We start from the raw sequence: 14,563 nt of genomic DNA, 5'->3' as shown, positions 1-14,563 counted from the left end.
GGAACGTTAGCCAAAATGACCACAAGGGGTAGCGTCCGGTGGCAAATCTAATCTATCCCTTGCTGCAGTGGGAGGGCTGGGAGTTTTACCCTCTTCATTCTCATTAGATTTGGGGATTAATGGAATCCCCTTTTTTGTAGGCCCCCTCATCTCTGTTGCCGGAGTAGCTGTCTGTTTAAGCGGTGCAGCCCTGGTAGCCTTTATGGCGATTCCTATATGTGGGATACAGGTTTGGGCAACTATATTTCTACCAGAGGGCCCCTCGCCAGGATTTGTGTCCCTGTGAGAATCAACCCCCCCCCCTTCGTGTAATTTCGTAATTGCCCGTGTCCCAGATAATATATCCACCACCGTTTTATGCATTAGTTCCACACTTGATTCCAGTTTTTCGATTCTAGCCAGGATTGGTAAAAAAAATTTGGCAACAGTACTTTCGATACATGATATTAGTGTCGTAATAATTTGAAAGGATAATCCTTCATATTGGAAAGTTGAGTTAGTGTTAGAGTCAATCAGAGGAGGTGGACTATGCAAACTGTCAGCTATGGCTTCTGGGGCCAAGTCTTGAGTCTTTTTCTTGGATCTAGTCCGTATGGCCCTCAGAGGTTCCAAGTGTTTAACCTTCTTTTTCTTTTTTGCTGGGATTTCATATACAGGAATAGTAGTGGGTAATGGGGAGGGGCACTGAGCGGTGGGTGTGGCTGATGGGCTTCTAGTACGTACTATTAATGTAGAGTCACTTATGAGGGAAACATGTATGATACCCTCCGCGTTATGGCCAGCTGAACCCCCCCTCCACTGACAAACGTCGCTCAGCAACCTGTACCTCCTTATCAATAGCCTTAGCGGCCCGTAGGAGGAAGCAGTCTAGTGTGGAATGTATCTGTTTTTGGGGTACCCACTTCCCTCCCCAGTGGTTTCAATTTGGCCACCATTCCAAGTAGAGGAGTAGTAGATCAACTTACTTAGGCAAAGCTGTTCCTGTCAAACTGCCCCTAGTTGTGTGACGAATATTGAAGTCAGTTGAGGTCAGTTTGATAGCCGGATACAAAAAACCAAGGGACCGGGCCCAGACCAGCCTCCTCCGGGCGTGGGCCCGGGTAAGCCCACGCACGTCCCGCGCTGCGGGAGCACCGCTGGAGCTTTGTAGCGCCTCCGGCGCAGGAAAGACGTCAGCGCCTCCTGGCGCGTTGCAGCCTGGATCTAGGAGTCCCCGAGGGCTGGTGTAGTGGCGTCCCGCGCTGGAGCATTGTAGCGCCTCCGGTGCAGGAAAGATGTCAGAGCCTCCTGGCATGTGTTGCAGCCTGTATCTAGGAGTCCCCGAGGGCTGGTGTGGTGGTGTAGCAGCGTCCCCTGCCCACTGCGAGCTGGACCAGCCAAATTAGAGCCTTGGACGGCGCTGGCGGGTCTCTGGAGAAAACGTTACAAGTACGAATACGACCCGCACACTTCTCAGTACAGAGGCACAAGAGCCTATTCAAGGTTGCACTACATGTATCAATGAAAACGTGAACAGCTCTGCTAAAGCATCTCAGTGACAAGGACGTACACTGTGGGAAGCATATGGAATTGGAGAAGTGGGCTTGTAGGATAGATGTGTTGACATGTGGAAGAGGATATGAAGGAACGTGTGGAATGGGAGAGATCAGCTGCTGGTATAAATATGGGCACATGGGGAGTAGATGTGGTGGATGCATGGAACAAAGTGTTACAGTCAGCCTATGTAGAATAGATGTTCGGAGGGGGCGTGAAACAAGTGTGGTGGTACATCTGATGAAAGTGTCATGATCTGTAAACTAGGTGTATGGACAGATGTGGAAGAAGAGGAGGTGATTTGTGTAATAGGATAGACTGGCTTGTGGAACAGATGTGCGAGAACACATGTGAAACAAAAGAATTAGCTTGTGGGATAGGTGTGTGTAGACATTGGATTAATGAGGATGGTGGGTAGAACAGAAATGGGGTTGTGGCCTATCAGTGGGGAGAATATTTTAAATACATGGAGCAGTACATGTAGTAGATGTGGTGGCTGTTGCAGGATAGAGGTGGAAGAACGTGTGCTGGGGCATGTGTATATAGATGGGGAGGAATGTATACTTGTGGAGTAGCGTGGGATAGATGCCAGAGTTATTTTTTGACAAGTTTTCTAAGAGACAACATTTCCGATTTCACTTGTCAGGTTAAGAAACTGTAGTTGCAGACCCTTTACTGTTCATTTGTGCCCACAATATATTATATGGTTGTTCGATCCATTCTAAGCTATGTAAGATTATGGGTCTTTGTTTATATTAGCAAACTACAAAGTAAAAGAAATGAAGACAGGCACAACAATAGTAGAATCTTGTGCCTTCAAGGTCAGAGATACGAACATGAGAATTGTTATAGCGCTTATGCAATAAGATGAACAACAAAATAACATGGGGGTCAGTGGACATTATAAAACTGCGAGCTGGGTGGGGATTGCTACTTGTCACCAATCTGTAGTAATCTTCAGTCTTTTACTCTGGACAACATTTCTCAGTGGCAAGAGTTGCCGAAGTGCTGCAAATACATTTAGTGTGCTACTAAGTGTCATCCTTCTGCCCTAGTTTCTCATGAGCCTTAGCGTAGCCTTAGGAGGGACGGGTGAATGTGAAACTAGATTTGATTTTCAGCAGGATTTGTAGGCTGAATATAAGAGGGTTATAAATACTTGTGTGAACGACACCGTTCACTTTTTTTTTTGGTTAACCAAAGGTCACCAAATGACCAAAGCAATCGATGCACTTGTAATGATTGGGCAAATCTTGGTGTGAGTAGTGGGTAACAAACTGTACTCATGCAGGTTGAACTCTGGTGCTGATACAGGACAGAACTTGGGCGACTGGACCACAAACCTTTGGCTCAATTGAGAGGATGCACTGGAGTACAAAATAACTCACATCGACGGTCGTAGCAAGCACTATAACATCCTCCCACATGAGAAAAAGACAAGGGGTGGCTGAGACCCACATACCTGGTAACTTTTCAACACTAAAATGTCGGTGATATTTGATCAACACTGCCAGCACCCTCGATGAACCACAGGAGTAACTTGGGGAGGCAGTCCTGGCAGACCTTTTCAAACAGCGTTGTTTGTGTATTTTTAGTAAGTTTTCCCAAAATATGCTCATTTAGAAATTAATTGTTTGAGGCTCTGCTAGCCAATTTATTTAATCAGAATTGGTATTTCCTCAACTTATTCTTAGCACTCTGTGCCTGTTATAAACCACCCTCTCTCTCTCGATGTTTTTCTTTTTTTGCAGTTTTTAACAGCGCTATCTCAGCCCACGTACATGGAAGCTCTTTACATGAGCACCAGATTACATTACACAAGGCTCTTGCGGTTTTGCAAATGAAATCCCTCACCGGCCTCTGCCTTCCACTCCCTGCACATAGGCCTGCAGTACTGATATGTTTCCAGTTGGATCTTTGGGTGCGCACAGCACCTGGACCCTACTTCTTTGACCTGGTACCAATGGCAAGCGCGAGACAACAAGCTCTGAAATAATAGACCCACCATCATGAATCACATGCAGACGAGTTCATGTGTCCAAAACAACAATTGTGGCAAATGTGAGAAGTCGTTACACTGTTTAAGTATGGTGTTCATCATGCTCATACTGCGATGACTAGAGCTGCAGAGGGAAAGGCGTATGAGAGTTCTGGCTCTGCCAAGTGCCCGTCCAGAAGGAGCATTTAAGTAATGAGTTTGCAGAATGCAGGGGTGAGGCTAAATATGTATGCAGGCAGTGAGAAGGGACAAAGAAAGAAACTGCACTGCTCAAGCAGTGAAGGGAGGGGCGGGTGGCGGGAAGCACAAGCTAAATCAAGAAATCCTTTTTTTGGAAATTAGAGAAAAATAATAAACACGCCCTAGAAAACAGCGGAGAATAGTAAAGGATAAAAGCCAATTAGAAATTTAAAAAAAGAATGCATTAAATATTTGTATCTTATTTCTGCCTTTAAATGTTGACACCTTATTGACCGTGCAGTGACTGCAGCTGCAGGCATGTGATAGGAGCACGGGAAAAAAACAGCGACAGGAAGTGGTTTTCTGTTGCCGATGGCAACTTTAAAAAATAAATAAACCAGACAGGAGGAGGAAGAAGAGGCCATCACACGCTAACAGTGTGATGGCCAAACAAAAGGTTCTCTTAGTGCTGAAAGGAGAACCAAGGGTCTAATAGGAAAGAAACACAGGACACAAAATGCGTTGAGAACAGTGGTTCTTAACCTTTGTCCCAGAGAACCCTGGAGGTCTGCGATGCTTACCCAGGGGAGGTCCAGGACTGCTCAGATAATTAAATATAACCGATTAATAAAGTACAGATAAATAAAGAAGCAACATGTAACATTTAAAACGTTCTGTAAATTTGAAGAAATATCAAATAGGAGGCCAAAAAGTAAGTTGGTATCCTCAGATCGATTAGTGGGAGCAGTCAGTACAAGTGCATCAACAAGAATATAACATGGTGGTCTCAGTTGAATTTAGAAAAGTTCCAGCCTTTCCATTAAAAATAAATATTTTTTCAATATATTTGTTTGTGAATTAAATAAAATATGTCATCTTTTGTGTACATTTCTGATGAATGCTTGCTTTTTTCTATTGTTTTGACATTCAAATAATCAACCATTGCTTCGGGACGGTGTCCCCAGACTACAATAATGATTCTGTGGGGGTCTCCTGGATTCCAGTAATGAAAATTGGCAAGAGACAGAATTTCCCAGGAGGAGGTCACAGGATAGGGAATAAAGAAGTGCTGCTGGTAAGGTGGTGTACTTTAAAAGGAATCAGACAGATGAGGTGTGAATGGAAGCGCCCTCTTCTTTCTCAAAGAAGGAAAGTGTGTGATAAAAAAGAGAATACACAGGAGGGGGAACAGGTGAGCGCCAGCAGCCTCCTGGAAAGCCTGGGTCTACCTGGATGTACAGTATCTCCAGCTTCACCAATCGGGAAGTCAATGGTAACTGGTTAAGGCAAAAGGCACCAGCGTTCTAACAAAGTATAAGAGAGAAGAAAGAAAGCACAGAGTATCCTGAAAGGACATAAAATTAGCTGAAACTGGTGAGTTGAGACTTGGAGGGAAGTGGCTGCAGACTACCTGAGAGCAAGAGTGTAGATGGATTTGGACTGAAGCACGTGTGGGAAGCGAGATGAAATGCATCAGTGAACAGAAGGTAAGGCTAAAGCTGTAGTGGATAACTGATAGAAGAGGAAAAGGAAGCTGAGAGGAAATGATGAAGAGTTACTGAAACTACAGCGGACTTGGAAAGCGACATAAACTTGGTAAACATCTGTAAGAAACAAATTCTTTATGAAAATGGGTCTGGGGACCTGAAGTAGCTCCAGAGGTCGGGACTTCCTTAGAGCAGGAGCCCAGGAATACTAGTGACCAGGAATCCGAGCAAGGTAGACAAATTTGGGTAAGAGAATCCTGGATTTGTTACAAGACATTGGAGTATAAGACATTTTGATTCAGGAGCTTCGCGGTGACTGGGAAAGGGAGGATACAGACAAACAAAAAGGAAGGCGGTAGCAGCACGAAATGACTAAATACACACTAAAACAAGAAGGGGTAAAAAATGCAAAAATGTATGTGGTGCAGAAGGGCAGATGGAAGTCGAAGCAGGAGATTTGCTCAAAACCATGAATGAGTGTATGGTCACACTAGAAATTTCAATTGACCTTGCTAAAGAGGAGTTGACTCTCCTCAGATAAGATGTAGGCAAGAAACCTCCAGAGCAGAAATAAGTTTAGCACAAATAATGACGCCATGCCTCCTGCTTTTCCTGGGTGCTGTTGATTTCTTCAGCCAGTTGTCTTCTAATCTCTATCAGTCTAAAGCTCCCCATTTGAAATCACAAAGTGGTGGTGAGACGTTTCATGGTCCTGGACTCCATCCTGTGGAACTTACTCCCACTCAATGTAGGAAGGTGGAATCGGACTGCATGGTTACCCCCACTTTTTGTCTGGTGTTTTGCTGGTTGACTTCGTTTGACTGGGATCCTGCTAATCAGGACCCCAGTCTATCTACTTTCTCCCTAAAACGGATTGCATGTACTTTAGGTACACTTCAGATTGGATTTTGGGGTACCCTTATAAGTCCTTAGCATATGGTATACTATATACCCAGGGCATAGGTACCCCAGAGGCCTCTCAGGGGCTGCAGCATGTATTATGCCACCCCTATAGCAGGCCTTATCAATCCTGAAGGCAGGGTGCTGCTGGGTTTTATGTAAGAGAGTGCCCATGCATGAGCAGAGCCCCTCTGCAGCCTTCAGAACCTTTATTCCGGGGTTGTTTGTGATGCAGCAAAACCATATACTCCCAAATGCATTATAACCTCGTGGTAAATGCTAGCTTTGGAATGGCTGCATAAAAACATGTTGTGTTTGGTGTCAAACGCCTTGGAATCATACCTCCCCGCCAGTAACTGGCGGAGGAGGTATGATTCCACCCTACTAGAGGGAGAAATATGACTTCACAGGTACACCCGGTACCAGCTTTACAGAATCCTGGCATCACAAAATGGATGCTGCCAGCCACAGATATGAGTCTGCCCTCCTGCTGCTGGACGAAACTCCGGCAGGGGAGGCTGGACGATAGGTTTCCTGTCACAGGGAGGTGTAACCACCTCACAGACAGGCTTTAGTGTATTGGGGCTGGGTGGGTGCACTCCTAGAGTGCTTTAATGTCTGCACTGGGGGCTCATTTGGTGTCCCTGTGCATAGTCCAGCTCAAACCGGTTGCAGGGGCTACCAGCCCCTGCTCTGGTGCGAAACTGGACAAAGGACATGGGTGTACCACCCCTCTATCCTGACCCTCCCATAGGTGGCTCCCCAGAGTTTGTCCCACCCCTTCCTTGGGTATAAAGTAGGAACCCCTGGCTACAGGACTTTAGATTTACCTGGCTGGAACTCTGCTACAGAATCCCAGAACTTCAACTATCTACACGACGTTGGATGACCGAAGAATCTCCCTTGGAGTAAAGGAGTTACTCCCCTGCAAGGCAGGCACCAAAGACGCATCTATCTGGTTTGTAACTACGCAGCTCCTGAAGGACTCCGAAGACTTTGCAACACAGGAGGTGGGTTTCCAAGCTTCCGAGGCCGATCCATGCTCTCAGCAAACCTGAGATCCAAAGCTCTCGTGGGGACCGTGCAACCCGAACCCCTGGACACTGTGCACATTTGCAGCAGCATATGCTTTTTGGCGATGCCTGTGCTTTTGGCTACTTGTAGTCCAGACCCCGAGCAGTGATTCCACTGAAGATTACAGGCCTACACTCCGAAAGTGTCCCGTGGGCTGGTATTTAGTGATTCCTCTCGAGGTCCCTTCGCGATCCCTTGTCTGTCGACTTGTGGGTCCCTGAGAAGGGTACTTAAACTTTCAACCGGCTTACCTGGTTGCTCCAGACGTGCCCCGACTCTCCATCACTTGGGGAGTCCACATGACCTTGCGGGTCCACACCGAAGCCTTTTTACTCTCACCGCGTGGGTTGCCGTTGCCAAGGCTTGTTGGTCTCCAACCTGGACACCGACCCCCCAGCACTCGACATCCTTCGTGGGACAGCTCGCCTGCCGACTGTGGTCGTCGTCGTCTCCTGGTCCCCGTGGCAGTGGAGTCAAGCTTCACCTCTTTGCACCTGAAACACCAGACATTGGTGGGCACTGGTCTACCGTGCCCCTGGTCACCCCGAAGTGACCCAGACCCTGTCCCCTCTGCTTTCAGGTTCTTCACATCTCCGATCCAGGCTTAGATCACACCGGACACTTTTCCTCTTCATGGCAGCAGCACTTTGCAGCAACTCTCCTTTGAAAACGACGAAGATTCCTGACACCATTTGACACCTATGCACCCAGCTTCCCTGGGTTAGGTAACACGAGTACTCCGGTGCCCACATGGGTGCTGGCCTTGGAATCTTCTAAGTCTCCATGGGTTTGCTCCATGTCCACTCCTAAGTGTCCTTAATCTTTAAAGTCCAACCGCGACTTTCCCATAGGATTGTACGGAGCTCGCAACTGTGTTCTCACACTGCACGCGTCCCCCGTGGGTCCCCTGTGTCACTATCTTGGGTGGTTCCTTGGGGTCCCAGCGATTCTACGTGCTCTAGGCACTGTGTCTAGTCAAGTCGTGGTTCTTATACCTCTTTCTTAATATATGGTTTTGTCTCCCCCTGGGGCCCATTGTATATTATGCTGTCGTTCTAGTGCTTTAATATTGTGTATCTTGTTCTCTAATCTCATAAAGAGGTTAGTAGAGAGTGTTTAGAAATAAATACATATTTTTATATATACCTTGTGTGGTTCTCCTTTCATTTGGTCAGTCAGGAGGTTATAATCTGGTAAACCAAGCTGCTTTACATTCCTTCATGACTTAGCCTGAAGGCTGCTCTCCATAGCTACCACTAGGATAGCTTTCAATAAAGATGGTCTTTAACCTAATCATCAATAAGGGTTGTTTGGACTGGTACAAGGTGCCCACTTTAATTAGTGGACAGCATATACCAGGCCAACTTCTCATACTCCACTTATGCTCTATCACAGATTTACCCAAATCCAGGAAAATACTTGAAAGACTAGTCTTTTCTCCTCTTCTTTTGCTGGAGCTAGGTCTAACTCGAACTAGTTGTCTCCCCCAAAGAAGCTCTTTAAAACACAAGTGGGTGTCCATGAGTTTTCAATTTATCAACTAACATGTCATAAAACACTATCTCTTTACAAAAGAAAAGAAAGTTTGTTGAAAGTAGAGCAGACAATGCAGAAAGGCAGTCTATGAAGAAGAACATTAAATTTGGTGACTGCCTGAAGAAGAGGTAGGAAATATCCTGAGCAGTCTCTACCACATTGGTTCTGTAGCTGCATAGTCGAAGGCAAATCATCCCGCAGTTTCATAATAGAGATGACCCACACAACTCTGACGAGAAGCCTTCAACCTCACTGCTTCTCCTGTAGCTGTAATGGGCAAAAGCTGTGCCACATGATGGGTTTAATTTTTTCAAAAGGTAAAAAAACATAAACAACAACTTAAATTGCATAAAGCAACAATAATGGGGTCACCAAACTATGCACTGCAGGTGCAGAAAATGTGAACTTCATTTGATGAGATGAAGCTGAAGTGAGAGGCATGAAGAATCAATACATGTTGATGTTCAATGCTAAGTTAAGGGTCCTATGTCAAAGCAAGCATATTTTTCAACATGCCCATAGATGCCTGATATTGAACAGAGCAGCAGGCACGTACCAGAGAAACAAAGACTGTGAGAGAGGCAAAGAAAGTCAAAATACGCCTACAACAAAGGAGGCTTGGAAAAATCTGGTAGGGAAAATATACTGAGACACAGGCACAGAACAGGACTGTAAGAACGAAAGAGCAGCGATTGCTGGGACGAGTGCAAATGTGACGGAAGGAAAGGCTGTGTATGTTGAGAATATGATGAAACCACTATACAAAGAAGATCTGGGCTGAAAAACTGATAACACAAGGAGCAGAGGGAAACAGTAGCACTGAGCTCTGAGATTAAAGGAGTGGAAGAGATGTGAGGCTTGCCATTATCAAGGGTAAGGTGAGGTCAGTTCAAGCAGTGGGGGGGGGGGGAAGAGATGTCTATGGTTTTGCAAAAGAAGAGGAAGACATTAAAAGTGCTGGGTAGGTCGTTCTTACGGTGCCAGGCTCTGGGAAAAAGAAGAGCAAGAAGCTACGATACGACAGAGAGACTTTTCACTGCCAGCCATAAAGATAGTGAGCCTTCCCCTTCCTTAAAGGGTCAAGCAACGGGAGGGAACCCTTAAGGCATTACATAAAGTAAGATAGGAAGGGGGACAAAGGGAACCAGGTGGATAAAGTTTAGGGGAGTTGCAGGGAATAGGCGCATCCTATAATAAAAGGTGGTTCATTGATGTCCACTGCTGGGAAATGCGGGGTAGGCAGAACTGTGAATGATCAGGAACTTGGAGGGAAAAGAGGTTACAATGACAGGTGGACTTGTGATTAACAGAGGAAGTTTATGAAGGAGGGAGGAAAACCAAAACAGATTAAAATTCATTGATGATAGGGGATGAAAGAGAAGGGGTGAATCCTGCTAAGATGTTATGAGTTAAATTGCTAAGAGATCTAATTAGGATGGGCTCAATGCAGCAAACAGTCAAAAGACATAAACCTAATATGCTGTTGTTAAGAGTCTGTTTGGTAGTAAATAAATTGTATTGGGAAGATATTTTTCTAACAGTTAACTCATGTGGAGTTTACACAAGATGGAGGTGATTTGCAATTTTAATAATGAAAAAATGGAAAGAGAAGTGGATAGGCCCACTGGATTGCTATGTAATGGCTGCAGATTGGACGAGTGGACAAAGATGGGTAATTATTAATGTTTATACAACTCCTACATTGGTGAATACAACAATGGTTAAATTGGATGGGCTTTTAATGGATACATCAAAGGAGCAATACACCGCAGGGGGAGATTTTTTGCTGCTGGTTACCTTACGATGGAAATAAAGCCTAAACCCTAAAATGTAAATACAGAGGTACTCTGATGTGTTTAGCCGTCAAGCATGTTTGTTGCTGTTTCTAGGTTAGACAGCGGCTAAGAATGATATAGCAAACTTTTGAGATATTCAAAAAACAAGAAGGGTGGAGAATTCGCTAATGGGAGTAGATCACTGTAGGAGAGCTGCTCACTCAAATTCAGTGAGTGATGTGTGTGATGGCATGAGCATATGAAATGGACTCAGGGAACCTTTTGAAAAACATGTTTGGAGAGTAATAATTTTGGAATTTAAACTTGGAAACAACTGGTGGTTTCTCTTGCTACAGGCGAATCCAGACTGGTTATTGAATGGGATACATTTGTGATTAATACACAATTAAAATATAACTGTTCTGTGGTTTTATGGTTTTTAATGAGCTGCTATTATGAAGATTTTTCACAAATGTTTAATATATTCTGAAATGAAGTCAGTGATCACTGCACAAAATATGGGTATTTAATTAATTTGTGCTGTGTCACAGAACTACTTTCTCAAAATGAGGCACTGCTCATTCATTAACTCCAACACTGAATATTGGCATTGACATACATTTTCATAACAATCTTGGCACAATAATTACTCACAACTCTGTAACATTTCTGTCATGGTTTCCACAGCTGCTTTTTCGGCACTCTCAAAACCGGCCTCGGTCAACAACGAGCTAACCACCACTTGTAGTGTGCGCCTTCGGGCCTGGTAATAGTTATCCGAAGGGGTCGATGAGTGTTTCCCCCCTGATCTCTGAAGAAAAAACATATGTAGTGAAAGAGAAGTTCAAACATTGTATCACAGATTTAGGTGCTGTCTATGGGAAACAGACAGTATCCCTAACCTGGCCAAGGTGCTCTCCAAAATAACCTTTATTACTTGACTAACATTGCCAGACTACACATCCTCCAAAATATCAACTAGTGCACAAACAGCCCTATTCCGCCCCACCCCACTTTTTTTTATTTATTCATCATCTAGTCTCAAGATATTTTGTTTTCTTTCCCTGTTTATTTACATAAGCTTTAAACAGCCATTCAGATTTTTTATTTTTTATTTGAATGTCCTTTAAAGCTGTGGCACTACACCACACCTAATCGTATCACAAAGAAATGAGAACACAAGATGAGTGCCCAGCCAAAGGAATTTGGTTATCTTAATCTAAGCTTGGAAGGCTCCTTGAGCTAGGACTGCGTTATCACTGCATACCAGGAGAACATAATCATGTGTCCAGGCCAGGGCTTTTCTTTTCAAATCATTGTGATGAGGTGTGTAAATCCAGTTGGTTCAAATGAAGCAAAGAAAGGTCATAAATCACACAAGGAGTCAATCTGGTAATGCTGAAGTCCGTATACAGTCTCTATCCGACATGAAGGAATATAGCTTTCATGTGCCAACCTACTGCATTCGGGATAGGATCAGTCTATGCTTCCGTACTTGTTAAAACGGTGAGATGCTAAGCAAATATTTTATGTTACAGAGCCTACTTTTTTCCCATCATTACATATGAGAACATATTCAATTAAATGAGCTCAGGATGTACGCTGTACAAAAACCTGTGGTGTTTGATTTACTAGACTATAATGTTGCCCTATCTTAATAACAATCTAGGCCACATATGTGATATACATCAAAGCTTACTTGCATCTTAGATCACCAACGGCATTGTCGTCTGGGCAGAGGGGGGCAGCAGGAATGTTAAGTTCATGTTTAAAAACCATCACTTTTAATAAAGGCCACTCAATGTAGTATTATAATCTGATGTATTGAAGTGAAACGCTACTGCATGTTAAAGGAATTTTAAAAAGTTAAATTTTGAAGAGATTTTAACATATTCTTGTATGAAATCTGCTGCTTGATTTACATGCCGAATATTTTCAAGGCTCTGGTCCTCCCTGACCTCCTATGGACAAGCCAGACCCTTTGCTCGGCTTTCCCTGTTACAATTTCTTGGCTCTTCCACCTCTAGATAGGCTACTTATATCACCGAGGACTGTGTCTCTATTCTTTTAGTTGACAACGAGCAAAACAGGCCGCAACAAAATAGGTAGTTATAGCCCTAAAACATCGACTTAATCCGCGAGTATTATAACTCAATTTAAACCAGAGACCAGAGGTCGAAGTCGGCGGGCTCAGATGGGCACAGCCTGCCCATGCTATTTTGATTCATGAAAAACCATTCTCCTACTTTTTGTGAAAACACAACCGTCCCAGGAAGATTAATTCCGATCGTTTAAATGCTTCAGCTGGAGTGCTATTCAGCGAGTCTCCTGCACAATGAAAACAGTGCTGTAAATGGGTGTTATACTCCACACTTGTACACATTGCCTGTTCACAGCTGTTTACCATTGCCTGTATTATATGCTGTGGAATGTTATGTTGCCTAGCTACCAAGAATAGAACTGTGGGGTTGAGACAAGCGAGAAGAGCGATTGGTGTTGGAGGTTGTTGACCATTGCTCTCGTCTGCTGTGCAGCTTTATCAAATAAACACGAATTCAACTCTACTCACCCTCGAGTCGATTACTACAATTCTTGGCGACGATCGTTTCCAGCTGCACAGCAACACGCTCTACCCTGCGTGCAACTACTTTCAAGCATTGATGGCCATGGACTCTCGTCTTCTCCCTGCCATGCGGTAATACTGTCCCTGTTTCTCGATTTTGGAAAATATCATCGGGAATCGGCTGCTCCACGCGTTGTGCACTCGAGAAGACGGTGCCGAGAGGGCCGAAAGGGCGTTTCACTATTCGACGAAAGGGCACCACAATTTTCTTTTGAAAATGCCCCTTTGATTTTCGGAAACCTCCAGAGTCCTTTCGGTGTAATTTCAAGACTTCTCCGGTTTCCTTCTTTTGGCGTTTTTGTCAAAATTGAAGCGTTTCTCCAACACGCGCATGCGCAGCAAAGCTCTCGTCTGTTGCTTGGCAACGTTCCTTGTGCACGGAAAAGAAAACACCTCCTACGTCAGGGCACTGCATCCTAGCAACCCGGTAACGCTGCGCTCAGCTGCGAGTCCGTTTCAGATCTCTCTGTGAAAGGTTGCTAGCTGCCCTAAATCTACTACGTTGTGTGTGATTTATTCTACGGTGATTCACACACCTTCTTTGTTAACGCTGGATAGTTCAAAATACTTACAGAACAGTGGTGATCCACACGCCTCATGCAGTCTACGTTTTTTATTTTCATGAAGTGTGATTCCATTCATGGTGATTCACACACCATTGTACTCTGACTCTATTTTACTTCATTTTTCAGTAAGCGTTTTTACTACCACAGCTATTCATATACGTTTATATTTTGGTCGTGCTGTTCCAAGCAAGCATTTACAAATTGGCTCCATGTGTTTCTTCTAGTAGTGTCAAGGTCATTTTGAAATATTTAATTTTACAGTTTTTTTTGTCTTTTCGCAAATTCACTTTTCTCTTGTTCCCGTGGTTGACGCAATATCTAACTTCACATAGTTTTCACTATGCAATCTGTTGCTCCTCCTCCTTCTTTCCTTGAATCTCCAGGGGAACCACCTGTAAGGTGGGAAATTTGGTTTGATGCGTTTCAAACGTATTTGGGAGCAATAGGTGCGTCAAGATTCAACAGTGAACGGAAAAAATGGCTACTGCTACATTCACTTGGTTTTGAGGGGTGCTCCATTTTCAAACACTTGCCAGAAATTGTTCATTTGCCTGATGATGTAGTGGATGTTTATCAGGACACTATACTAAAGCTGAAGACCAGGTTTGACAAACAACCCAGTTTAATGGTATTCCGTCATACATTTCTTAAAAGATACCAATCTGAAAATGAAGATGTTGACTCTTACATTTCTGCATTACGTAGACTTGCTTCTTTTTGCCAATTTGAAGCATTCACTGACCAACTGATCCGTGATCAATTCGTCTGCCACTGTAGAGACAAGCAAATCCGTCAAAAACTGCTGTCGTTAGCCAATCCTTCTCTGGATGAGACTGTGAAAATTGCAAAGAGCATTGAAACGTCACAAGTATCCTTAAAGGAGCTAGAGG

General features: G+C 44.2%; 1 protein-coding gene across 1 annotated transcript in view; it reads right to left on the bottom strand.

Moving 5' to 3' along the window:
• TAF8 (TATA-box binding protein associated factor 8) overlaps positions 1–14,563 on the bottom strand; it is a 146,146-nt gene that overhangs the window by 113,368 nt on the left and 18,215 nt on the right. Inside the window, exon 2 of the mRNA XM_085647188.1 lies at positions 11,139–11,295. Coding sequence (XP_085503314.1) covers positions 11,139–11,295 — 157 coding nt within the window. The remainder of the gene's footprint in view (positions 1–11,138; positions 11,296–14,563) is intronic.

The sequence above is a fragment of the Triturus cristatus genome, chromosome 1_1 (assembly GCF_964204655.1).
Source record: "Triturus cristatus chromosome 1_1, aTriCri1.1, whole genome shotgun sequence".
NCBI classification, from domain to species: domain Eukaryota; kingdom Metazoa; phylum Chordata; class Amphibia; order Caudata; family Salamandridae; genus Triturus; species Triturus cristatus.
This window is presented reverse-complemented; position numbering and strand designations above follow the sequence as displayed.